General features: G+C 40.9%; 1 protein-coding gene across 1 annotated transcript; it reads right to left on the minus strand.

Annotated features, from left to right (window-relative positions):
• Positions 1 to 3,261: 3,261 nt before the first annotated feature.
• Positions 3,262 to 27,770, minus strand: slc6a11b (solute carrier family 6 member 11b). The gene is made up of 15 exons (XM_062404921.1): positions 27,491 to 27,770; positions 26,668 to 26,895; positions 25,556 to 25,690; positions 25,198 to 25,338; positions 24,951 to 25,032; positions 21,748 to 21,880; positions 18,131 to 18,265; positions 12,442 to 12,545; positions 12,010 to 12,134; positions 11,199 to 11,311; positions 10,922 to 11,059; positions 9,102 to 9,204; positions 8,493 to 8,593; positions 7,816 to 7,986; positions 3,262 to 5,607 (listed from the first exon to the last, which is right to left on the minus strand). Exons 2-15 carry the CDS (start codon positions 26,876 to 26,878, stop codon positions 5,464 to 5,466), a joined length of 1,836 nt encoding a protein of 611 aa, XP_062260905.1. The 5' UTR covers positions 26,879 to 26,895; positions 27,491 to 27,770; the 3' UTR covers positions 3,262 to 5,463.
• Positions 27,771 to 27,778: the final 8 nt, after the last annotated feature.

Consider the following 27,778-nt stretch of genomic DNA (forward strand, 5'->3'; position numbering starts at 1 on the left):
AGCAAACCGGAGAATGACTATGAGAAAGTGCAACCGCCCAAGCCGCGGCCCTGTCTGAAAGCAAACTCATCACAAAAGCTATCTGCGACCTATCTGTGGAGTATGTTGAAGGCTGTTGCTCAAAAACGAGTCCGCACTGAAAAATAAACTCTCTACCGGCACCAGACTGACCAGAAAACCTGGCGGGTGTGGGGATAACAGGCTCCCGGGGCTGAGAGGGAAACGAGCCCGAAGCAACGGCTGATGACGGTGCTGGAGCTGGACCCGGAGCTGGAGGAGACGGATGCGAGGCGAGGTGCGACCCTATCTGCTCCACCCGACTGCCGATCAGCGACACCTGGGAGGTAAGTGTGGTGATGGCCGCCATGGTCTCGAGTAGTGTCTTCTCCTGTTGTCCAACCCGGTCTTCGTAGGAGGCCAACGCCAGTCTGAATCTCTCCGTGTCTGCGGGGTCCATGTCGTGGCCGGATTATTCTGTTATGGTTTTAGTAGATCGTGGCCCCACAACAGACACGGACGAGAGAGTTCGTAAGAGGAATGTTTATTTTAACGGTTATAACAGCTGGCAGTAGTGGCAGGGTGCCGGCTGGTTAAGAAGTCCAGGGTGGAAGCGAGGAGGCGACGTCAGCGGTTAGGCACACGGAGTTCTGTAGAAGTTGAAAACAAGGTTTTAGAATACCTCCAACACGGTGCCTGAGTTAAGAAGGTTGCGTCGTATAGCTACCGAGGATACTGAATAATCCGGCGCTGGAGTGATGATCGAGCCCGGCATTTATGGAGGAGGTGAATGAGATGATTCGGGTCCGGTGTGCCTCGTCTGTTGTCGCCAGGAATCAGGCCACGCCCCGGACCCCCACACGCGCCGAGGGGACACTACAGGGAAAGATGAGAACAACAACAACAAACTCCACAATCCCCACAGTGATCCTCTTTTGAAATATGGGGTTTATTTTCTTGCCTAAGGACACTTGGAACAGTGAACAGGAGGAACTGATGACTGATCACCAAACCCTGCGTTAGTGGTCCACCCGCTCCGCCACCTGAGCACTGAAGTGGAGGCTTGAGGTGTATCACATATATTTTATATTTTGGTCAGGATGGTGCAAATGTCATGAAATGGTTGATCAATTTATTTATCAGGTTCACTAAACAAACCCTATTGTGGTGAGAGCTGGACTTGCTGAGGGACTATGAATAAATTCTAGTCTGTAAAGGAATTTTTATGTCGATAAGAAATGAATCGTCTAATGAACGGGTAACGTGTCTGATATAAACCGTGTCCATTCTGCAACTGAATTCATTCTTTTCTTGAACATTTTTAACAGTTTTTGCTCTTTATCGAAGGATCAGGATAAGGATCTAGGTTGCTAAGATCTTTAGGCAAGGCTGACTTTTGGCCACGGTGCGCTGTGTTTCTATCTTGGCTCTGTCCTGAAGCGCTGCCCCAGAACACAGAGCGTGAGTCAACTAATCTGTTATGCCTTCTCCATAACCACAGGGCAGAACGCAGCTTCTCTCCTCTTTCCTTCTTTCTCACTGCTCCTCTTTCTGCTGCCTCTTGTTTGCTCGTCTGTATCAGTCTGTGTCTCCATCATTTCTGTAGATCTGCGTTTGTGTCAGTGTGCCCGTTATAACTGTTCTTCTATCAGATGATGGTTTACAGTTTGGCTTGTTTCTCTTCTCAATGGAATCTACAAAAAACATAATAAAATATACACAATATAAAGCTAAAAGAAACCATAAAACAAGTGTTGAATAGTTTTTTGCTTTTTACTGGGCAAAATGGAGAAAGTTAAAAAAATCAAGGCTGATCCTAAATCCTTCCAGCTGCAGCAGTGGTTCAGTTCCAGGAAACTTACCTTTATACCTGACTATGTTTTTTTTCTACCCCTCTTCTCTCATAGAATAACTTTTGCCCATAAAATGCCTGAGGAAATTGTGTTCATAACATTTACAGTGTTTGTCTGCCAGCCAACACACTGCTTTAGATAGAGGTTTTAGATTAAGCTTATCTTTAAAAAGAAAAATCTGAAAGTCATATTTGACAGTGTTTTGAGGGGGACTGACTTTCCCTCTGACAGTTATCTAACCCTCATCTCACTCTGTGATGGGTTTCACTTGGTTACAGAGTCCAGAAACGTTTTCTGCCCATCAAGTGTCCTCAGAGGTTTTCATACAGCGGCAGTAACACAACGCATTGACGAGAGAGGATTCACTTCACATCATCCAGGCATCAAGTCAACATGTCACCTCCAAATCGTACAAACACTCACGCACACACACACTCGAAGTGATATAAAATGAAAAAGACATATTCCTTATTTTGCTTATTGATAGACATGGTGTGAAAGCGGGTCCTTTACTCCAGTAGGCTCTTATCAGGATTTCAGTGGTGAGACAGAGTTTATAAGACACACTGAAGACATATTTTATCAACATTTTCATGATCCTTCTTTCTTGAAATCTTGGTTTTGTTGGATAGAGACAGTGAAATGAAGATAGAGAAATGAAACAAAGCAAAACAAAAAAGAAACTGCGGGACAGTCAAAGTCACTTTGTGCTGAAACATAGTCCTGAAAAGAAGAGAGAACGGGAGAAATATTTAATTTACCATAGTAGTGAGAGGTCAACGTTAATCTTATCTCTGAGCTGCTTGTGTCTCCTGGTAATCAATGACAGAGAGACAGTGAGTCAGCATTCACAAATTCAGGGTCCTGAAGCTATATGGAATTCATCCATCTATCATTTTCACGATTATCAGTGATTTTTCCACAGCATCGTGTCAAACGGGCATGTTTACGAGGTCGAGGTCGAGCGGAGCTTCTCCGAGAAGTTTGAAATATCATAGACCAGTAAACATTACCAATCCCAGTATTTCATATTAAAATCTATATGAACCGATGTTTAACAACTAGCTTTTTATATCGCATCATTATTCATTCATTCATTCAGTCATTTGACCTTAACAATAATCGTTAACAAATTTTCTTTTGCAATTCACTTGTGCATAAAACATTATATGTGATGTTTTTCTGCATATATTTCTACATCTTTACATCATATAACTGTTAATCCAGTTACTATACTGGATTTGGTGAAATGTCATCTTGTCTTTCTATCATCTATTTTATTTTATCATTTATTTGTAAAGCCTCTCAAAGATGTTTAGAAGCAAATGTCAGTATCTCAGATGATTTCTTCAGGATAACTACATAGCTCAGTTGTAAGATTGAGTCAAATAACCAACACCAGAGTCGACACTCAGTTTTTCTTTACCATATTTATTCTTAAAAATGTGTAAGCAGACCGTTCACGTGTCCTGTGAATAGCAGAATGCGTGTAGAACAGTACAGACCATTAAAACACCTTTCATATATTTCTATAACAACATCTTTTGAGCGGCATATCAAAAGTCAAAACAAAAGACGTATTTTATTACAGCAAATTCTTTTGCATCGCAAGAAATAGACCATAGGTTTCTAGAAAGTGATGTAAAAATATACATCATCATAATCAGTGTTAAAGAGCAGGCTATAATTCCCAAACGCAATCGACGATTAACTTGCACAAACATCAGTGAGGAGGTGATAACGCCACAATGCAACCGCACCACAGGGACCAATCACATGTTTAAGAGGATGTCACAGCTCAGACAGGAGGGGCTCCAGTCACCCAAAACTTCCTCGCTTTCCCTCATTACTTCCTCGATCACGCACTTCCTCAGCTCATCAGTTCCTCATTACTTCCCTTGCTTTCTTTGCCTCCTCCTGAAAAACTGTAACGAGATCAAGTTTTCAAGTTTCACCCCCTCAGATGCTCTCGTCAGATTGCATTTTCATCAGGACACAAGGACAAAGGAAAAGAAAGGAAAGGAGGCGAGAAAGGCGGACAAAGGCGAGGAAGGGGCGGAAGGACGATGAGGCTGTGATGGACTGAGATCGATCGGAGCAATGAGACCAGCTCATTGTCAATTAACTACAACGACATGAATGACAGGGGCAGACTGAGGCTTCACTCCAACAGCGACAGAAAAATTAAAAGCCGGGGGTTCAGTTTCACAATGACATTGGAAAGGTCAAAGAATCAATCAGACTATTGCTGATATCCAGATACGAAGCCTTCGGTGGCATCTTGGTTTTATACAAGACCTCGTTCAAGCTTTCCATGGGATTAAAAATAGCCAAAGACAGAAGTGGAAAGAGCTGAAGGAGGTGGACAAGCAGAGAATCAGGGAGAGAAAAGAGAGAAGGGGACGAGGGGACAGAATAAAAAGAGCAGGGATAAGAAGACAGATGGGTTTTGAAAAGCTCATCTGATGGGCGTCCGTCATCTCCTCTACAGGCGGAGCAGGAAATAAAACAAGTCTGGGTGGAGGCATGTCTGTCTGTCACTCTACGTTAGACTCAGCATAATTACTGTGAAATGACGGATATCCACGACTTATAGGAGGGCAGCTGGAGAAAGAGAGGTGTGTTTGAGACTCAGCCTGCGAGTCGCTAACTGCTTTTGGCAGCCATGGTAAGATTTTCACCTCAAACCTAACAGATGTCAAATTAAAGATATCTTCAGTGATTAAATCCTTTAAAAATGTCTGTAAACCTCTGTAGCAAAGACGTTTAGAAAGAGTGGTGCCATGGAAATCTGCAAAGCCCTGAGGGGTCCAATACGTTGATGAACAATGACCTATTAATATCACTCAATTACATCCAGTCAGCAGAGGTTTTTGCTTACGTTGCCTAGCAACAACGCTGAATTCAAGTACAGGAGAATTACTAAAGGCCAGAAAAAGATCTGCAGCCATCACAGTCACAGCTGGTTCTGTTGGTGCCCAAGATGTCAATATCTTAGGTCTTAATGTACAACTCTAAGCCTTTTCTTTACAGGGAATTTTGTTGCCTCCTACAGCCTCAGCACGAAGACTTGCTGCAGTATCCTCTCTTAACCCACTAAACTATGTAGAATGGTCCCCAAGCTGCTACATCTTAGAAAGTCACATTTGGGTACCTAGTACCTAATAGAGAAACACGGCACTTTGTCAAAAAATGTACAGTGTAAGGCTTTTAACAACACAACACGTATTGTTCTAAAGGCACAAACACTAGTGTGACCAGTACTGACACGGTACCAGGACAAGTTTCAACCACAAACTGAGTTTAAAATATTATTGTTAGAAAAGAAAGAAAACAGCTGCTTAAGTGACAATATTAAATGAAACAATAAATGTGTTAATCAAAGTTTGTGCAAAACAGAAGCTTTCTAAAAAATAATGTGATAACGTTTCCATTTGTTCTTTTTTTTTTTTTTTTTACAAAACAAAGACAATGCTCCAAATCATTTTTTGAATTTCCTGTTTTGTGTAGCGGTGGATACGGTTGTTGTTGTTGTTGTTGTTTGCTGTAGTTTTCGGTTGTCGGACTTGTTGTCGAGACGTCAGGCAGCGCAGTCGCTCAGTCGGGGATTTGCTTAGAAATGCGTCTCCTTCTCTGAGATGGTGGAGACTTTCCCATCAACCTTGGGTTTTGCGTCGTTGGCAGCGTAGGGACTGAGGGCGTTGAGTTTCCCTCTCATTTTCAGATCTTTGCTGGGAGTCGTTAATTTCTTTATTCTCTGCAGAGAGAGAGAGAGAGAGAGAAAACAGGTTCACTGTTATTATCACACCACAATTAATTTCTTCTAGTAGCAGCATTGAGCAAAAACATCATATGCATGAAATAAAAATGTGTCTTTGCCAGCAAATATTTTCTTGAATTAATTCTGAATCTATCTATGTATCTATCTATGTATCTGTCTATCTATCTATCTATCTAAACATCCATCTATCTATCTATCTATCTATCTATCTATCTATCTATCTATCTATCTATCTATCTATCTATCTATCTATCTATCTATCTATCTATCTATCTATCTATCTATCTATCTATCTATCTATCTATCTATCTAAACATCAAAACATCTAAACAGTCCACTGAAGGCAGACTTGAGATATCATGTTCAAGAGGCCAAAAACATGTTTTGTGAAGCAACCATGGCCTTGACCTTTAACCCCAAAATCTATCCAGGCAATCTGGGATTTATAAGTGAACATCATCTCAAAACAATGGTACCAAATTTAATAAATTCCTCCAAGGCCTTCTTGAAATACTGTGTTCACAAGATTAATGGACGGATGGATGGACAACCCCAAAACATGCCCCTTTCATTATAAAGCAGGCAAATAATACTGGTATAAGAGACATAAAGCTTTAAATAAATGTAGGTAGGCCACTGGAAATTAATCTAGGCACCAAGATTTCTACGGTACCCTAGTTTATGTCCATGGGCCATGTGGTCTCCATTCAAGATATGACCAAAACGTCACTGATATCATTCTTCTGCTTTTCATCACGGCTCAGGTCGATCAAAGGCTGGAGGCCACAACCAATCATCCCATATCAGGAGCCTGCAATTTGTGTATTTGATCCGCCCCTCAAGCAATAACAGGAGATCATCCAACTCTGTCATAATCCCTCTGAGAAAAGTCTGTGGGGAGAGATACAGCAGCTGCTTCCTTCAGGCAATGCAGCAATGCGAGTTTGACAATACAACACCTGCCAACATTGTCTATGGTTGTTTCGGAAGAGAAAGTATGTAAACACCAGTCACAGGCTTTGTATTATAGTATTTTTGCTTGGGACGACAACCCAGCCGGAGTACGGACCAATCTGCAATCGCTAATGCAAAAGAAAGATCCGATCCTGAATAGCAAGTTCTAACCCAACGAAGCTTCAAGCCTGTTTTTTATATGTTGTTTGACAAAGTTGTATGACAAAGTGTAAAAAAGAAAATGTCTAATGAATTAGGTCAGAGAAGAGGAGGGGGGGGGGGCGTGCTGTTCCACAAAACCGGGAAGAGTTGGGGTTCATTTAACCAAAGGCTGTTGTGACTGAAGATGGATAGATAGTGAATAAGTGAAAGTCTGAGGAAACACAACGTGTTGCATTGGTTCTTGTGTGTTGTTGTGTATTCGTTAGAGTAAAACATGTTGACATATGCTTAAAACATAATGATAGGCTTACACTTATGGTGATTGCCCTCTGGACACTCAGACATTCTCAGAGAGTCCTCCAGGTGTTTGTGTTATTCGCACTCTGACTTTTTGGGATGACTTTTGACTTAGGGAATTATCCCTGACCAGCTAATGGATGGGTTCAGAAGGAATGTTCTTGAACAGTGTGTCTTCATGTTCGGACACAAAAACGTGCCCTTATTTAGCCAGAAATCCCATGTGGGATGTGTTTTACCTGAAGTCATGGGTGGAACCAAACTCCCTATATATGTGTGCTTTCATCCCCTGCAAGTCAGACTTTCACTTTTGGCTGTGTGTCTCCGGGTATCTAGATACCCGTCCCGACCTGTAATTTCTTATAATAAACTTTGTTGCACTGAAACTACTGAGTCCTCGGAATCCTTCTTTCATCATCAACAACTTCTACAACATCATTGACCTCTCGGCTGCATCAAATATACGATAGTGTAAAGAGGAAAAATAGCCATTTGAATATCCCCTGGTGGCTGGCGGCTGTATAAGTCATAAACCCGGTCTCCTCCATGGTAGCAAAGTGGACATCAAGTACATGGCAAAGATTTGGAGGTGTGTCGTCCATCTGCACAAACAGTTGATGGTTTGGAATGGGGGTATTTTTTTCTTTTGGATAAGAAGCTATAAGGGTTGGTTAGAGGCCACTGTTCCTCCAACTATATTTACTCTAGTCAGTAATAGAAGTACAATATTATTGTCTAGTTTAATTACAATAAACTAGACAAATTCATTACCTCAGAGAAGGTGCCAGGAGTCTTCCAGATCATCCAGATCATCCCCAAGGGGATGCAGACCATCGAGGACATGGCCATGAACCAGCCGATACCGTAGCCCCAGTCAGGGTAGGTGTACACGTTGTTGTACTTCAGCGGTTTGTATTTAATCAGGAAGAACAGGAAAATCGCCTGTGGCAAACAAAAAGGAAATTCTATTTATATAATAAGAAAGAAATGCCCCAGATCCCGGTGCATACTTTGAATTCAGAATCAGGGGGTGCTATAATAAATAATGATCTGGTAAAGGTAAGTCCAAGGGTCTTTTTCATACACTGAAAAGCCTTCATGTGGAAAAATCCACAGCAGTTGTTAAATTCATAAATGTGTAATGTGTAATAGTTTCCATTAAAACCAGGTATCGATCAAAGCTGATCATGTGATGTACAGGTTGTCCTAGTGTTTTTGTAATTAGAAAAACATAAATCCCAAAACTGTACAGTATATTCTAATTTTACTGGCCATATGACAAATGCTACAGGTAACAACTAAACTGAGTCACAATACAGGATTGAAAAAGATACTTTTATTCTACCATATAAAAGATAAAACTAAGACTGTCTCTGTTCCTCATCACCAATGTGATCATCTGCACGATGAGTTGTTTTCTGTTGATGTTGTGTTTGTTGTGCACTCACAGAACAGATGCCCGGGGTCAAGATCATCCAGCACCATTTGATGAAGAAGACAGGTTTGTAGCCAATCATGTCCTCAATGTTCGTGTAGAATCTGTCACTACCTGAAACACAAATCAGCGTCAATCCAGTGCCAAACTTCTGATGAAGTGTCATTTGATAAATGTGCAATTTAAATGTTCAAAATATTTGAATATACACAATTTAAATAACATTTTAATAATTACTAAATTAAACATTTAAATATAGAAATATCAAATTAAACATTTAAATCCTTGCATTAAATGTGCACGCTGCAATACACAATGGTTGCCTGGGCAAAATACTGAATGACAAATTCTCACAGTGCTTTAACACCATTATATCATTTTAACATTAGTCAATTGAAGTGTGTGCCTTGTGCAGCACCGTGAATGCTGCATGGAGAGGGTTCTCCAGCAGAGGGCAGAGAAGAAATATGACAAAAAGCCTGACTCTATATTTGTGGATTTGCATGTTTTCTTCTGTGTTGAAATGTCTGAGAGTTTCCCCTGAAGAGACAAGAATGAGATCTAGAAACCATTGCTGCTCTGAGATCTCTTGTTGTGTTGAAACCTGAGTTCCTCCTCTTACCGTACACCCAGCCGATACATATGGACTCGAATATGGCCACGAACAGCAAACACATTCCGCTCGCAGCGTACGAGTCAAACAGCTGGAAGACGTACATCCCTCCCTGGTGGACAAGACAGGCGTCAGTTTTCTGCCACAGCCACAACATGGGCATCAGACGCGGTTAGATGAGAGTGAATATGAAGTGAATCAGGTGTGTTTCATTTAGCCTGTCAGGGACCGATCACACAAGCTTGTGTATCAAACAAATTCACAGTGTCACCCAGCTCTGATATTTATTTTAATTTATTTACAATGAGGGTTTAATAAAATAATAATCAACATCTCTGGGTTTTTTTGGGGCCTTAAACGGCTCTTTGAAAAGAGAGACTGTTCTTCAGTGGTCTGCGTTGGGCTGTCTACTATAGGTTATTTAAATTTTCTTCTTGCTGACATTGAATTAGCCTGCATATGTAGGAGTGACATCTTTCTTCTCACCGTACTCTCTTAAAGATCAATACTTTCCCAAAATGTCACACTGCTCCTTCAAATGATTTCTTAGTACCAGTGGTTATGTTCTTATTTATATCATCTACTATCCATATGCTCCCTCCACTCCAAATAATGTATCTGCTTCTCTCTGCTTCCACCAAAGGGCCATTATATTTTATCTCTGAATCTGAGGCAACATCACTGCTCAAACCTTACAGGTAAACAATTTAGAATATCATCAAAATGTCTCACTGACTGACTCTTTCAGCCAAGTATCTCACTACACTCCCAGAAGACCCTTTGAACTATGTAAAATCCTACTCCAGGCTCCTTGTGACATCGTATTCATGATGGCTCTTTGCTGGCAGAAAGGAATACAGAGTCTCAAGAGCCTTGAGTGCAGGTGGGGGTGGGAGAGGAGGTCAAATGTAGTGGGGACTGAAAATGGGCACAAAGCATCTGTATATAACAGAGAGAAGTAACAGGCTTCAATATTGCATTAAATTGCTTTTTTCATAGCCATTATGGGCCACTAGAGTACAGTATGTTAACAGTGGGGGTGGGTGAGTGCAGTGCATATGGAGAGATGAGAAGCTTTTAGTGGATAGAAGTCTGCGATAGATGTCGTTCTAGATGGATAACATGACTTTGAGACTTTAGGTTAAAATTGAAATGTCTAGTGGTGGAGATCAAAGGATAAACTGAAAAACTGAAGGCAGCAAATCACATCGTTCTAATTTATTATTAGACTGGTTCATATATTTGATTTACCAAGAATAGAGACAATACTCTGAATGTACCTGAATGGATTTCATCTCAGACTTGTCTTATGATGATGATGATGATGATGATGATGATGATGATGATGATGATGATGATGATGATGATGATGATGATGAAGCTGATGCTGCTGCTCTTGCTGCTGCTGTTGGTGGTGCTGGTGATGATGATGATATGGCTACATAAAAAATCAAAGAATGATTCTATTTAACAATCTTGCTCTGAAGATATAAAGATCCTTAGTGTAGGTTTACAGTTTTATGTACTTTACTTACATCTTACCTTAAAAAGTAGTTTAATTTTACTTATTAGAAAGTATTAGCAACAAAATTACCATCCTGTGATTGTGTGCCTCTGCCAATCAGTAGTTTAAGTTAAAGAGAAAAGAAAACCTGAAAACAATGCTGGCTTTAGAAAATAGAAATACGTTTAAAAGAGTGTCAAAAATATAAAGTAAGATGTTGAGTTTTTTAATTTAACTGGTCCTCCAACAGTACTGTTCAACACATACATCCTTCACATATGTGATACCTTTTATCTCTAATGATGTGACTATAGGTGAGTCTTACCTCTGTACACATGATGAGACCTATAAAGAATGAAACTATTGACATGCCGAGGATCAGCCATTCTCTGCGGTAGCCCCTCCTGAAGGTCTCGGGGTACATGTCCACTACAGCTGTCACCAAACTCTCCACACACACAAACTGCAACGAAAACATGACTTTATTACAAAATAATAATGGGAAGGAGCATCATTATATGTCTCTGCATTATTTTCAATTGCTTACTGTTTAACATTTGTTGTATCAATAGTATTATTATTATCACACCAGTGAATCTCACCTGACTGTCCAGGCCCAGAAAGATGAGCATTATAAAGAAGAGACCGGCCCAAAGAGGAGACAGAGGCATCATAGTTACAGCCTTAGGGTACGCGATGAAAGCAAGACCAGGACCTGCGACACAAAAAAATCAAAAGCAGGAGTTTCATAAGAGCACGTGCAGGTTTTTCAACCACCATAAAAAAAAATTAGTTATAAACAAGACCATAAAACACTCACTTTCAAGATCAAACTTTAAAAGCTTTAGCACTAACCCTATGTTTTGTGTAAGTTGATAAAAAGACAGACTAGGGCATGTTATTTTATTTCTATCATTAATTTAAAAAAAAACTAAAAAGAAATAAACTAGCAAACATAATAGCAGAAACCCAAAAGTGACACAGTATCTCTTCTAAGTACTTGTGGATCAGATCAGATCGGACAGAGTCAAAAGAAAATGCTCTTGTGTAATTTATCACTTCTAGCTGGTGACAGAGCCTAGGAAACACATTATCTGAAACATTAAGCACTACCCTCACCAGACTCCAAGACAAACATTTCAAATCTCTCACTCCGTCACATTCACTAAATCATTTATTGTGACTTGAATAAATCATTCTGCGGTGGTCTAAGAGCCTAGGTGAAGAGTGTGGACTTATATAACTGGGTATGTTTATCCATTGTAACAGAATGGGGTGGATTGAAGCACAATGATTCAGTCTGGTTACTGCTTTAGATCCAGTATGTGGCCACATCACCGTTTTTAAAGTCCTTATTTATTTCGTTATTTTTCATTCTCAAACATTACATGATAATGTCTGCTATTATCTCACCAGACTCTGCCACAGCTTCGATGGGAACATTTTGTTCAAAGGCCATGAAGCCCAGCACAGAGAAGATGGCAAAACCTGCCAGAAAGCTGGTGCCGCTGTTCAGACAGCACAGCATGATGCAGTCCCTGGGGAGCAGGACAGAAAGAGACAGAGATCACACTTTATGGTCCGGTGGCACTTATAATACTACAACAATGATGGAAACACATCCCCTTTCCCCACTGCTGTTTTACCATAGACTTTGCATGGATGACAGAGAGCTTTCCAAAAGTAAAGCCAATATGTATTGATTGGCACCAGCTGACTGGTGGCACTAAAGATTATGAATCCTTCCTCCATGTTAATGGATATTTGTGTTTACAGGGACATGTATCTCTATTGATGGCTTTCATAATAATACAACCATTCATCTACATGTAGCCACAATCTTACCTGTAGCAGTTGTTGTTGTAGGAATTGTAACTTCCCAGAGCAGTGAGACAACCCAAGCAGATGGCATAGGAGAAGAAGATTTGTGTTCCTGCATCTACCCATACCTGGTGGAAAAGTCACAAAGACACATTACATACACTGGTATGTGTGTGAGCATACAAAGACCATCAACAACGGCTTCATTGATGCTTGATACAGTTTCTTTAAATGGCTGAGCTCCATGATGAAGCTGCTAAGTTCTTCCAGCGTTTCTTTGCTTCTAGGTTATTTTAGTTATTTTCACCCCCATAGAAGAGACTGACATATAAGATACATACAGAAAATATACAGAAAGAAAGGGAAGTATTACAAGCAACAAATGTCCCTGCAAGGATGAGGTTGAGGTTAAATGTGTATGTGTGTAAACCACGAGGTGTTCTGCTCCTGTGAAGCCTTTTAAAAACTTTTGTGGACTTCTTCAGAATGTTTTTATTATAAATACTTTGGAAAACTTTGGGCTTTTTGAACATTGAATTCATGATAAGTTCCTGTTTAACTCAGTGTAGCAATAATTTAATCCATTTATTGTGTGTATTGTGACATTCAAACAGTTCAGCACTCACACACAGGTTTGTTCAGCTATCCTTACACAGATTTGTCATTGAATTGAATCTATGTGGACAGCCTAACCATACCTCATCCCATTTACCTTAACCAAGACCAATTATTGCCTAACTCTAACCGTAACCTTAACCTAACCAATATTCACATCATACCTCTAACCAGGACCTCAGAAATCACATTTTGCCCCAGAAGGACCAAGTGTTGGTCCCCAAGAGGTCCACTGTGTAAAAGGTCCTAAAGAGGTACAAAAACGAGTATACAGACACACTTGAACAAATCAAAGTTTCAGAAACTTTTACAGCATCTGATAATTTCTCATGCTCTTAATCCAGCTTAAAGTTTAATTTCCACTTAATTCTTCTGCTCCGCAGCCTATTATCATTGACAATAACATACCTTTGTGCCATTTTTTTTAATTAATTAAACTTAAGAATGAGAATGAATAGAGGAGGCTTTCCCATTTACAAGCGATTACCACGATATGGCAAGAGGTCTAATGAAAGCCCAGATTTCTTTTGTTACCCCTCGTCTACCTGATTTTCATCATCTCACTGTCTTGGTAATGAAATTATGGCTCAGCTCAACCGTTCTCTTCCCCCTCTGAGAGGCACACGGTGGAGCAGCATGAATCATGGATTAACATCCTAAAAGTAGCTGTAGTCTCCCAGTGCCTAAATATTCATATTAAGCTTCACTAACTTCATTCCTTTCCACTTTTAAATGAAGATTAACGATGGACAGCTTTTATATTTTTTACTTGTTTTACTGAAAGCGTTTTGTAAGTATAGTGGAATAGTGAGCAGAGAGGGGAATTCAATTTAATTTGTGATCAAATGATTTTAAAATTACATTTGATACTTAGCAAAAAGTTATGGCAGTGATTTGAGAGGCATTGTGTAAATCTGATGAACAGGGAAAGAAGTTTAAAGCTGCTTAAAGTTTATATACTCAAGTTGTTCTAAATACAGGGTCTGTAAACCACCGCTGCATCCTGGTTAGGGAGATAATATTACATCAATTTACTGTTAAATATTTGGTGATAAGAACAGGTAAAGAGGCACAATAATGATTATAATAATCTCTGGTATCCCAGTTTATAAAATATTTAGATAAAATATCTAAACAGAGGAGTTTTATTCATGGACACATGCACGATTTCTGAATGAGACAGCAGTTAGAAGTGCATTAGGAAACTAGTTGCAGCACAGGATCCTAGAACCCACAGCGTAGCATGGGGTGCTAGCGAATTCAAACTTAATGCAGCATGGCTCTTTGAAAACTCTCTCACATCACCATTCAGCCACTAATCTCATTTCCCCCCCGAGGAACAATTAACAAACGCACGGTCTTCGCTCCCTCCTGGGAGTAACCACGGTAACTTCTGTGACCTCACAAACACAGGACTGTTCCTGTGGAAGAACGGGCCTTTCTCTCCTAATGTTCATTAATGTTCCTTTTAGTTCGCCCTCGGCCGATAGCCGCACCGAGCGGTGAAGCCTTAATGGTCCAGGCCCAGAGAGAATCACTTGTTGATGTTGTGCCTAATTTGGTCGGCTTGTGTTTGGTTGTGTTGAGACTGTGGCTTCAGCAAACTTTTCTACAATGTGAAAGCTGGATGAAATTTCCTTTTTTTCTTTTTTTTTAAGTGCAGCATTTAGAAATTCAGCTGTGTTGAATAAACTAGATTTTACTCACAACTTTATTTCTGAGACATTAATCGATGAATGATATTTAATCTACACCTGATAATCATCAAGCTATTTTGAGCTAAACAAAAATTGATGTGAACAAAATTGACAGCCAAATTAGTTTTGGCGTAAAAGTTAAACAAGGGGGTAGAGTGGGCGTTCTCCATCATGAAGGTTGCCGGTTCCATCGCCACCCTTCTCCATCTGCATGCCGAAGTGTCCTTGGCAAGATACAGAACCCCTAAATGGCCCCTCATAAATGTTGAGTGTACTTAAATTGTAAGTCGCTTTGGACAAAAAAAGCGTCAGCTAAATGACTAACCCTAACTCAAAGTAGGATCACACTCAACTGTCTAAGTGACTTACAAAGATAGCAAAACACAATTTTGCTTCCACAGCAAGTTGTTGAGCTCCTATAAAATGATACAGAACAGGGTATTTTGGAACAGGTTCAAATGAAACCAGTTATCTTAGTGAAATATTACATCAGATTGCTGCAACAATAGTGTCATTTTATGTTTAAGTCTATTCAAAGTGTTTGCTTTCTCTCAGCAGGATGTTTCTGAAAATCTTCAGTTGACTGTTTTTTATCTGACAGGAATAGAAATGGTGGCTGAAGCGAATCCCATCTGACAATCTGTGTGTGGTGACCTCCAGCACTCTCCTGTAACCCTGACAAACACATCTGTCTTTGAAGGAACTGCTGCATGTTTCACCATGTTCAGTAACTAGGCTTTTTCTTTGCAAAACAGTGAGATTAAAAACAATTTAGTTATGGTCTGTAAAACCATACTGTAAAGCTCCATATAGTACAGGGGAAGTGCAAAGTCATGATTTCTGTTTGAAATCACATTTGTCATGAACAGCTTGATGGGGTGATAATGTCCGTGTTACGTTTAGCGATGTGTCCAAAGCTCTACTGTCCAAAATCCCTTTTTGCAGGTTTGGAGAAAAGAGGAATGAAAGCATATGGAAAGACAGCAGAGAGAAAGGTATAGGAGAAAGGGGAGAGGGAAGGCATGATGAAGTTTAGGGGTGTGAAAAGAGGGGGTGACACAGACACACACACACACACACACACACACACAGCCTGCTGGACGGAACAGAGCCCTGATTGTCCGTGAGGAAGCTGATTTAACACTGATGTCAGAAGTAATGTCTTCCTCTGCTAAGCAGCAGCACTTCTTTATCACCCTCCTTCACTCGCTCTGTGCCTCAGATTGTTTGTCTTTTTTTTTTTCACTCCCCCTTTTTACTCTCACTTCGTCACTATCCATCTTTATCACAGTTTCTCTTTTTCTTACTTTACTAAAATCACTAATGCAAGAGTTAACCCCCTTATTGCATGACTTTACACCTTGTTACCTACATAACCCTACTTGCTTTTCAAGTATGGTTGGTAATTGCCTACTTTTTTTTATTTAGCTAAAAAAAAGTAAAAAGTTTACGTTTAGGCTTCATAAAATATTGATGCTACATTATATCATGGCATGACACTATATGTTTTTAACACCTTTCTCAGCACAAGGAGCTAAACAAGTTGTGTGGAACCCTCTGACTAATCTGCCTGTACCGTTACAGTCCCACATGATTTTTTGTTATTTCAGAGGCAGCAACATTTGCTCGTTATCACATCGATGGAGTGTCAGGTGCTCAGACCGGATAAGAGTCTGAACAGGAGGTGATGTGTCAAATGTGCAAGTTGGACGAGAGCTAACGGTTTTATCAACGCAAAATTCGTATACGCATTATTACAAAACTAACACTGGCATCACACTAAAGGTGTGTGTCAGTTAAGTGCATTACTGTTTGGTTCCTAACTCAGGTGTGAAAGCTTTTCACCGTGGGTGAATATTTAGCATTTATCTTCTGAAATGATACTGACAATCTTTTTCGTACACTCAAGGTTGTCAAAATGATGAGTTGTACTGTAAAGAAACAAAGGTTATGATAGAAAAACTACATTAAATCCATACATCTAATTATCTATCTATCTATCTATCTATCTATCTATCTATCTATCTATCTATCTATCTATCTATCTATCTATCTATCTATTTATCTATCTATCTATCTATCTATCTATCTATCTATCTATCTATCTAAACATCCATCCGCTCACATCTCTTCTCTCCTCCTCCCTAAAACTCTTCATCTATTTCAATTCACGTTGTCATGACACCCCATCCAGTGACATTTTTCTAGGGCACTGTTGCCTAGCGACCCAGAGCTGTCTGCCTTTTGCCAAACGAGGTCAAGGAGTCTGCTCCGTCTCTACGACTTTTATGTTAATGCACAACCTCTATTAACCTTAAATCTTGAGATCTCCACCCCTCCAGATTCTCAGAGCTCTGTATTTGTTGTTCTTATCTCGTCACTGAAGTGTCGAACAGGAAGTGTTTGACTGCTAGGATATATCATGGTTCCATATTAAAAGTAGAAATTAAGCCACATGTAAACAATGTGAAGAGCTGATTTACACATCTATGATACATCTTTCTTTCTGCATGGGATGATAATACAGGAAGTGGTTTTGTGTATCCTGGACATTTTGGGACAAAATGGTGCAACACCACCTGTCCCCCTGGCAGCTTCTCAGCTCCACACAGGTGGATGTGAGGCAGGGCTTGCTATGCATTTCCCTGAGTTTTTTAACCTCTCCTGATTTAATACAGTCATAGTTTAAGCACAATATAATAATACCAGGTCAACAGATTTAAATAATCAAAATGCTACAACCAGCTTCAGATTTACTGAGTTACTGCTTTGAACATGTCATATATGCACAGTTCACCATGTATTACAGGGTCTTTGACATGAATAACCCCTCCCTCAAAAACACCCTGTCAGTATTACCAGGCCTCCATGTCTGGACTTGTGTTTCCAAAGCCAACCTGCCACCATTAGCAAGAAAAGTAATACCGCCCACAGTGAAGAGCTGTATTTAAAGATATGTATGGATCCACAGGCAAGGATCTTATTCCCCCCTGCAACACTGACACTTGCAATTACCAATAAGCATCAAAGCTCACCGATGTGTGTGTGATGTGTGTGCATGTTGTGTGCGCATATTTCAAATGTCAAATGCAGGGTTTTGGTGACACAAGCACATTTTCTTCTAAATGCAAAGACATATTTACACTGCACTCGGGGACACATAGCATTTCCTCTGTAATCCTGACTGTCTTTCTGGTTACTCTCATAAATGATGACATCCTAGCACATAAATGAAGATAATAGGAGCTTGAATGTTAAACTGCCCGCAGGTGGCCCCAGTATCACAATAGCTATGACGAACACTTCCCTTACCCTTCGGTGTATATATATGTTGTCACTTAATTTTGAAGGACTATCACTTCTGTAGCAGCGGAAGACAAACACCGATCGTTGAGACCTACCTGAGGGTCCGAGAGACGTGAGATGTCTGGGTACAGGTAGAACTTGATGCCTTCCCATGCTCCTGGCAGCGTCACTCCTCTGATCAACAGGACCAACAACATGACGTAAGGGAAGGTAGCTGTCACGTATACAACCTGTGGACACACAATATGCACAGGTATGTGTACAGATTATAGAAAAACACAGTTGACGATTAGTAACTGTCAAAACTTCTTAAAGATCCTATGTTGTGAAAAGTGACTTTCTAGGATTTGAAATTGTTTTTTTGACTCATAAATACAATAAAAGTATCAAAATGGACAATCCACAGAGAAGTGCTCAGCCCTTATTCAGAGACTGTGTCTGTAAACGAGCCAACAGGACTTCCGTAGGTTGGTGTTGTGACAGATATACGGTCACTACATTCAATCATGACCCCAGCACAGTACTAGGCCGTAAACCATGCAGAAAGCTGTCAGCGAATCAGAACAGTGGCTCAGAGATGGATAAATAACAACCTGTTCTTGTTTGATCTCAAGAAGGAAGAAATAAAACCAGAAATTGTCATTTTAAAGATATTATAACTTCAAACTCTTGCACATAATTTATACTTGATATATTAGTGGCACTATCACCAATCTCTTAGCACTGCATGAGCCCATAACTCTGGTACTGTATATATTTTGTTCCATTTTGTTCCATATTGTAGTTTTATGTTGTTTTTATATTGTTGCTCTTATATTGTTGCTTGTATATTGTTGTTTTATGTGTATATGTTGTTTTTATATTTTTGTTTGTATATTGTTGTTTTATGTGTATATGTTGTTTTTATATTGCTGTTTTTATATTGTTGTTTTATGTGTATATGTTGTTTTTATATTGCTGTTTTTATAATGTTGTTTTATGTTCAGTGCACCAATGAACAACACCAAGGCAATTTCCTGTATGTGCAATCATACTTGGCAATAAAAAGAATTCTGATTCTAATTCTGATTCTGATTCAAACAGAACACCGGAGAAGTGTAATATTTGGGGCCTTTAATTAATATTAGGTTCTAACCAATTATCCAATCACTTCACATTATCATGACGACATTGGATGGACAGAATTGATATAATCGGAGGGAAAAAAGTTGCAGTAAAATAACTGCTAAGTATTAGGGTTTTGAGTAATTGCATTGTTGTGACCATGTATAGAAACACTTGTTAGCGGAGCTTATTAAAAAGGTGACACTATTCAATATCTAATTATGTACGGATAAGAGTCAAAAGTGGAAAATATAATTGTACCAAGATCCAATTGAAAACATAGTAAAACAGGGATTTCAGTGATTTCAGTGATGGCTGTTAATAGATACAGTTGTATATACGTTTTACCACATAATCAGTGTCAGGACACAAAAGGATGTTATGGGCCAGGGGATCCTGAGTTGTCACTTCCACTTTTAAAATGGGAAATTGCTGCGTTGTGTTTTTGAATCCAGCATATACATGTATTATATATAGAATCTGACATGGGTCACATGGCTAATAACAAACCTGGAATCAGATATAACAATACCAATGTAAAGACATATATACATTTAGTAATGTGTCATGGAGAGCACGGTAGCACTGCCGTTAACTCAACACCACACATACAGCCGCTTCTTTACAATGGCTAGCGCTTGCTAACCATCAAACTATTCAGGAGCTGCAAAATTGTGCTCGACAACTCAAGACTCTTAGAAACCCCTTGAAGAAAAATCCTGGCCTCTTGGAAGACAGGGGCGGGCAACATACATCCCCCCGGCTCGCTGGCATCCAGTCAAAGTCTGATTGAGGACAGAACAGGACAGAACAGAGCCGGGCCAGGGGACTGAAAAGAAAGAGGGCTCCTCTGGCCCCGTCTCCTACACAGGAGAAGCCCAGAGGAGTGATGCTGGCAGTGTGGGAAAATGTGCTTCTCTTTGAAGCACAAGAGTGCACGAGTAAACGCACACACACACTCACACAAACCTTCATTCACAAAATAAAAAATGGGTTGTAGATACTACAGATAAGAGTAACCCTTCCCACACATTGGCCTGAACTCACACTAATGCACGCAGGCCCACACCACTGGTCACACTACTGTACAATTTCAGGCTGTGGTTTTATGAATGGAAGCTTTGCAGCTCTGGGCTTCTTAACCACACTCCTGTCTGTGGACAAAAAAGTTTGAGTGCCACATGAACACGACCCATTGCTTTAAATATCATGAGCTATAGAACCAGACTCTCTAAACTCTGTTAATCCCAGTGGGGCCTACAGGGAAACTGTGGGAAAACTTGTCTCCTGCCCAACAGATCTCTCCATTAATTTGTCAAATAAAACGATTACACATGCTAAACCTCCCCTCCCTCTTTCTCCCCACCTCCTCCTGGGATCTAAAGAACAATAATATTCAATCTCTCCATGAACGTGCCAATTCTCAACATGCTCCCTCCAGCTCACCACGGGCAAACATTTAAAGCCACCACAAATTTACTGGTCAAACTCGCCCCTGCCTCGCCGTAAATCTAACGGGGCGGCTTAAATGTGAGAATGGCCGGCAAACAACAAAAGCAAACAGCTTAGCCGAGTCGGAACTGAATGGGCTCTCGGGTCTGAGGAGAAGAAAAGCACCTCTCTCTCTCTCTCTCTCCCGCTCTTGCTCTCTCTCTCTGAGCTGTGGTTAATTTCTCATAGTGGGAGAGAGAGAGAGAGAGAGAGAGAGAGAGAGAGGCAGAGGCAGCAGAGGCTGAGGGTACACTCTGCATGCTCCTCATGAACACTCTCCTTTCCCTCACTGAATACAGGAATCAATCTTGGACCAGCTGCTAAAGCCCGGCCATGAAGAAGCATTCTCCCCCTCTTACTTCACAGCCACACAAAAGACACTTCAGAGAGATATAGGCATCGCTGCCTGCTCTTTTTTCACCCCTGTCATGTGCAAACCCATTAATTTTTCTTCCTCACACACTTCTCCTCCCTTTAACCTCTTGCCTCCCTCTTTTTCTCACTCTACCTCTCTAACTGCTCATTGAATCTGAGGGAGTTTCTCTGGTGCAGACTTCATATATCAAGGCTGCAAGAGGAGTCTCGAGGAGAGAACTCTAAAATGGAGAAAAGGTAGAGGCGGTGGTGCAGACTTTCAGGAGGGTGCACGTGAGGAAGTTGTTTTGGGGATAAGGTGTAAAAAAGTTGTATCTTGTGGCTGCTTCAGGTTGTAAAGCTGCTCCAGTGAAAGAAAAACTGGCGGCAGCACCAAAAAAACATGCAGACACATTCAAAATGACACGAATTCAAGGACAGATTCCTCCATCATGAGTTGGATGATGTGGTTACAGTACATATTACACATAAAGTATCATTAACCATCAGTCCATCATTTGAAATCATGATACAATACAAACAGGAGGCTCTCACTTTTCGCTGCAACCACTCAGTCATCCCCACACACACACACACAAACAGACACACCCCCACAGACACACACACACACACACACGCATGCACGCACGCACGTAAAACACACACACACACACACACACACATACACACACACATACATACACACACACACACACACACACACACACACACATACTAGTAAGCATGAATTACTGTCTCTTACCTTGCCAGTTGACTTGGGTCCCTTCCAGATACAGAAGTAGCAGATGAACCAGGCCAGGGCCAGACACATCACCAGCTCCCAACGCACCCCCCCCATGTGCTCGATACCATCTGATATCTTCAGCACTCTGCGTCTGTTTGGGCGCAGAAAACAACGATGATTCCTAACTTACAGTTTGGTTTGAGGGAACTTTGTTCATGTGACATTGAAGGTACTTTGCTGAGAAAGCTGAGGCGGCGCCGCTTCATTGAATCTGTACAGTTTTAGATCTATGAGTGTAAATAAGTTACAGCACAAAGGGAAGATGATGCAAAATAAACATTTGCTTGTGGTTGCACAGCATAAATAGTGATCTCATATCTGCTGCAGTTCGGCCATGTTCCTTCCGAAAATTGGTGAATGCATCCCCCACCACCCCCACACAATATAACTACTCTTCAGCTTTGAAACAATCCTGAAACAAACTATACAGTAAATACAGATTAGTTCCCTTTGACAACTTGCAATGAAGTGGATATTGCTTGAGGCTACAAACTCAACAACAGGAGAACAAACCCTTATACACTGCCATACATACACTGGCTTTGATCATTAAAAGCACAGTCACTTAGAATGAGCTTACTCTATTATAAGAAACTATTCACCCACTTTCTGTAAGGGACTTAAACATTAACATGTCATGGTAAAGATTTAGTTTTCACCTTTTATTTAATAAAGCACGCTGGGAGACAAACAACAAGGCCTCTTTGAGCTGTTCATTTAATCAACGTAAAATGAAATTAAGATTAAGATTAAGATACATTTCTTTATCCCAAACACATGCACAGACATGCACAGGCACACTCATGCAATTGTAGGGAAATTTAACCTCTGCTTTTGACCCATCTGGTGTAGGACACACTCAGTGAGCAACCATGTACGGCGCCCGGGGAGCAGATGTTGGGGGAGTAAGGTGCCTTGCTCAGGGGCACTAGACAGGGTAGGGAGAATCCTCTTGGATTTTTGGACAGATCAATCCAGGTTCGTCTTTTTGTTGTTTTGTTTTTTCTCCATGGAGTCGAACCAGAGACAAACCAGAGACCTTTCTGTCCATAGTCCATGGGCAGAAATGGGAACAAACCTATACGACCAATGCAGTAGAAAACATTGAAACTCTTGACATTTTGTTTTATATCCTTTAAACACTAAAAATGCTACTGTGCATCATGTGTTGGTGGGACAACTGAAATGTTGTGATCACAGCCAGGTAGGTGAGAAGAAGTCTGCTCCACTGTAATGACCATAAAGAAAATAGATCCACCACCGTCAGACTCGTCAGCCATGACAGTACGATGGTTTAACAGAGCTCTTCCATTATTATCTTATCTGCTGCATCTGCTAGTTTGACAGTAATCATCCTCATGCAGTAGTCAGACATGCTGGTGGCCCCCAGATGTGCAACCTCATCATGGTAAACAGATGTAAACCAGCTGAGAAAAGCAGGCGCTTGGCAAAGTCATTTTCCCTATTGGGTAAGATGCTTTTTTTATGTCTTTTAGTTGCTGACATTGTGGATAGTTAGGCTCATGGTAAGCATGAGAAAAAACCATGGGAGTGTTCAGGCCGACGGGATCTGATGGTAAGAGCAATTGTTCACATAGAGCAATAGATACAGAGCAAAACGTTAAAGCCCAGATGGCTCTTAGGTTCAATATTTGGGCGTGTTGTAATTCGCAGAATGGTGGCGGATCAACGGTTAATTTTCTGTTTGCTGAAGCACAGCCAGGCAACAGCATTGATGGAGGATGAGAAGAATCGGAGCCACAGAGTTACAAGGTGCTGCAAAATCTGTGCCACGGAGTTCACCCCCGCAGCTCCTGACCAGCCATTGATCGTCATGACATGTTCTTGGTGGCCGGCCACAGACTGGGTCCAACTACCGCCCCACACTCACCACCACCACCCCCGTCCAAGGTCCCATCCTGGTCAGACGAGTGGACAAGATGTGAACACCAATGTGTGTAAATATACGCAATCTCTTGTTTACAACCTGCTGACATATTGTTACGTATATGTGCAAGTTTTCAGGGTGAATGGTAAAATCTTCTTATCATCCTGGTCACATACATTTTCTAAAACTAATCATATAACTTGTTAAGCCACTTTTACCAAAGAATAATCAAATTTTTTGCATTAATAGTAATAGTAAGTACTTTTTAAAGTATTTGCAATGTTTTCAAATGTAAAAATACAGGTGCAAATACAGGATTTCTTCCTGTCAGATTTGTAATCTCAGGCTTTTGACGTATTCCTCGATGCAGCTGTGATTTTATTTCACAGATGTGCAAAAGATGCATAAACAATTTTGTGATGATTTTCATCCTACACACACATCACTTAGTATCTATACTCCCTGTTCAGACTCAGATAGTGAAATTAAAAATTAAAGATGAAACAAAATATACAAATCTATACAGATGGCTGAATGCCACTTGTCTAACACATAGCTCTGCTGTTTGTGCTGTTTGCTGCATGTACAGTACAAACACAAGTGTGTCCTGGCACAGACTGAACAAGGCTCCGTTAGTTTCTGTTTGTGCCAACAACACGTTGGTCAGACTTGTTTGTCTCTTTTTATGTTGCCCACTTTTAAATCACTGTTAGATTAATTCTGTTGAAATGCAATAATAAATACGATCAATTCAATTCAACGGTCGCGACACAAATGTGTCATTTGAGAAGTTTCACCAGTGGGATGAAGATGAGGTTTGAGACGGAGCCGTGTAAACACAGCCGCTGGCAGTGAGACAGGAAGTGTGGTCAGCATTACACACTGACATGGCCTGATCGGCTGCCACACACATGGCTCTAGCTGGGAGACAGCTGGCCTCACAGGGCCTGCTGCCACACAAATATGAAAAGGGCTGACTAATTATTGGGGGAAAGGTTAGAGAATGGGTGGGGTCTTTGAAACAGTGTGAAGCCGTCGGCAGCTCAGCTTTTCAATGATGTGTTGGATTATTTTTCCTAAACAGGAGTTGACATGTTAAACCGACAAAGCATCTATTCATGATTAATGACATTTCATTCATATTTTATATGTGTTGAGATAAAAAAGCCATTATTATGTGTGTTTAATGTGACTTAGCAAACAGAATAATGGCAAATGTAAGAGAGGATAAAAGTGAAGTGGAATACAAATAGAGATGATAAAATGTACTCACTCCCAGAACTCGATGACTGGAGAAGTTGCGTTGATGTTTGTGATGTTTGTGGAATTTCCTCCATAATCGTCAACACAGTTCTCTATGGAAACACAACAACAACAAGGTAAACACTCAGACATGATACATCAAGATCTGACTGCATTTCTTCGTTGTCGTCTTCCCTTTCTCATGAAACAAAGAGGGTGAACATTGGATGATTTGTGGTTGTATGAAGATGTTCCTGTCTTATCCTATATTCCGTCACCTGTGTTCCAATAGTGTCCGCAAGCAGCCCAGGGCAGCTCAGTGGTGAAGCAGTTGAAGAAGTAGAATATGGCCCAGGCTAGGATCACTATGTAGTACGCGTTTAGATAAGCTTCAATCACCTGCGTCGCATAACCGATACCTGAAAACACAAAAAGTGACAGTCGAAAATAATCTGCAGGTGAACAGATTTGACTCAACCTCGCTATGTGAAGTGCCTTCAGATAATGTATGTTATGATTTGGCCCAATTCATATTTAGTGTAGATGTTTGCGAGAAGTGAGATCATCAAGACAACTTCTTACTACTTGTCTCTTTAATCCTGAGTGTGAATAATATGACCTGTTGTCTCCTCTTACCCTCAAACAGCGGGCAGACTTTCCTCCAGCAGGTGATGCCTCCCTCGCTGGTGAACTGACCCAGGGCCGTCTCCAGGAAGAACACGGGGATACCGCAGCACACAAAGAAGATGACATACGGAACGAAGAACGCACCTTTGTGCACACAAAAGAAAATAAATACACAATATGAATACAACTTTATTCATCCATCCATCCATTATCTATGTTGGTCATCCTTTGAGGCTTGCAGCGGGGGAGGGGGGGCTGCAGCCCAACCCAGGTGACATCGGGCGAGACGAGCGGTGAATCGTTACTAGATCTGCAAGTCCGAGGGCACAAAAGTTCAAGATATGATTTTACCTAAAAAGAAAAACTCACTTCTTCAGACATAATTCCTGCAGGGATGAATTCAGATGGACTGATACCACACACACACACACACACACACACAGACACACATACACACACACACACACACACACACGCACACACACACACACACACAAACACACACACACACACACACACACACACACACACACACACACACACACACACACAGCAGGATGACCTTTTTGGATCCTGACCTGGATCCATACTCTGCATGCAGTCTATTGAGGCGGTGTGGCCTAGGGGGTAGAATGGTCGTTCTCCAACAAAAAGGTTGCCGGTTCAAACCCCACTCTTCCCCATCTGCATGCCGAAGTGTCCTTGGCAAGATACTGAACCCTAAAATGGCCCCTCATAAATGTTGAGTGTACTAATTGTAAGTGGCTTTGGACAAAAGCGTCAGCCAAATGACATGTAATGGAACCCACCTCTTCTATTGACTACATGATTGATCATAATGGATAAAACAATAAAGGACATTTTATCCTGAAACTTCTGTTGACTGCTCGATTTTAGACATGGAAAAAAAAACACAAAAGGAAAGTCCTTACTTTGAAAAGTGCTGTGCAGACATTTTAATAATCACAGCATTTTAATCATTTATCTTATCACAGATAATCAGCTGAGTTCCTTCTTACAGGTACCGTTGTCAATTCCTCCTTCCAGCAAGGGAGCTTGTCTAATGTCCTTCACTTAATTTTAATTATTATTCTCTTGTAATGTAAGGAAAACATCTCTACCTCCTCCATTCTTGTAGCAGAGGTAAGGGAACCTCCACACATTGCCCAGCCCGATGATCTCTCCGGCCACAGACAGGAAAAACTCGATCTTGTTGTTCCATTGGCCCCTCTCATTGTAGTCCACCCGGTCGAGGCTGGAGCCGGACCCTTCCGGATCTCTACCATCCTCTGGTTTACCGTTTATAACCGGCCCACTTTTCTCAGCTGTCATGACTCTCCAGCAGCCCGCTGAGAAACAAATTAAGGAAAAATAAAACTTGTTGTTGCTTTGTTCTGAAGTTGACCGCCCTACCAGGACTTGAGACTTTTACCAGAAAGTGAGTGCCCTGGGACTGTGAATGAGAAGAGGAGTGTCCCCTTGCTGCGACACCATATAATCCACTTTTGTTCAAATCAAACAGTGAAGACAGTGTAATTCACATTCCCTGACTAATTGCATGTGTCTTTAATCAGCCCGAAGCAATGTGAAATCAATCATAATACCCCATTCACTTTGCATTCAGGAATAGAATAGAATAAAAACATGTACATTATGTTTTACCACAAATACAGATTAGACTCCAACTGACCCAACTTCTATTCAATGTGAACTTCAACAACTGCAACATCAAGAATAAAAAGACTTCATGATAAAACAACACAAATACAGTGTATGCTAATTACTAATCAATCAACCCAATCACGATAGCCTTCCTACAGCATCTGAGCCTGCAGCCTAATAAGAAGTTAGAATAACATGCAACAAGAAAATGATACGATATTGTGACTAAGTATGAAAGTATTAATATGAAATTCAAGACATTAAACCTGAGAGGTAACTCACCAGTCTCCTATGGAACAGTGGCAAAGCTCCTTTTGGCTTTGCGACGCTGAGCTCTGACAATCGTCTTTACAAACACTCAGGATGGTTAAGCCTGTACAGGGGGAGGAGAAGAAAGAGGGAGAGAGGGGTCAGCAGAGGGGAAGGAGAACAGTCTGCATACACGCCGGGTTTGAAGTGGTTTCGGTTGAGTTTCTCCGTCTGAATAAAGGAAGACCCCAGACGTGGCACAGTTGACGGGAGAAGGATCTTGCACCAGGCGCTGGACAACCTGCGACTGCGACTCCACTC

This window comes from Platichthys flesus, chromosome 2 (genome assembly GCF_949316205.1).
Source record: "Platichthys flesus chromosome 2, fPlaFle2.1, whole genome shotgun sequence".
In the NCBI taxonomy this organism is placed as follows: Eukaryota; Metazoa; Chordata; class Actinopteri; order Pleuronectiformes; family Pleuronectidae; genus Platichthys; species Platichthys flesus.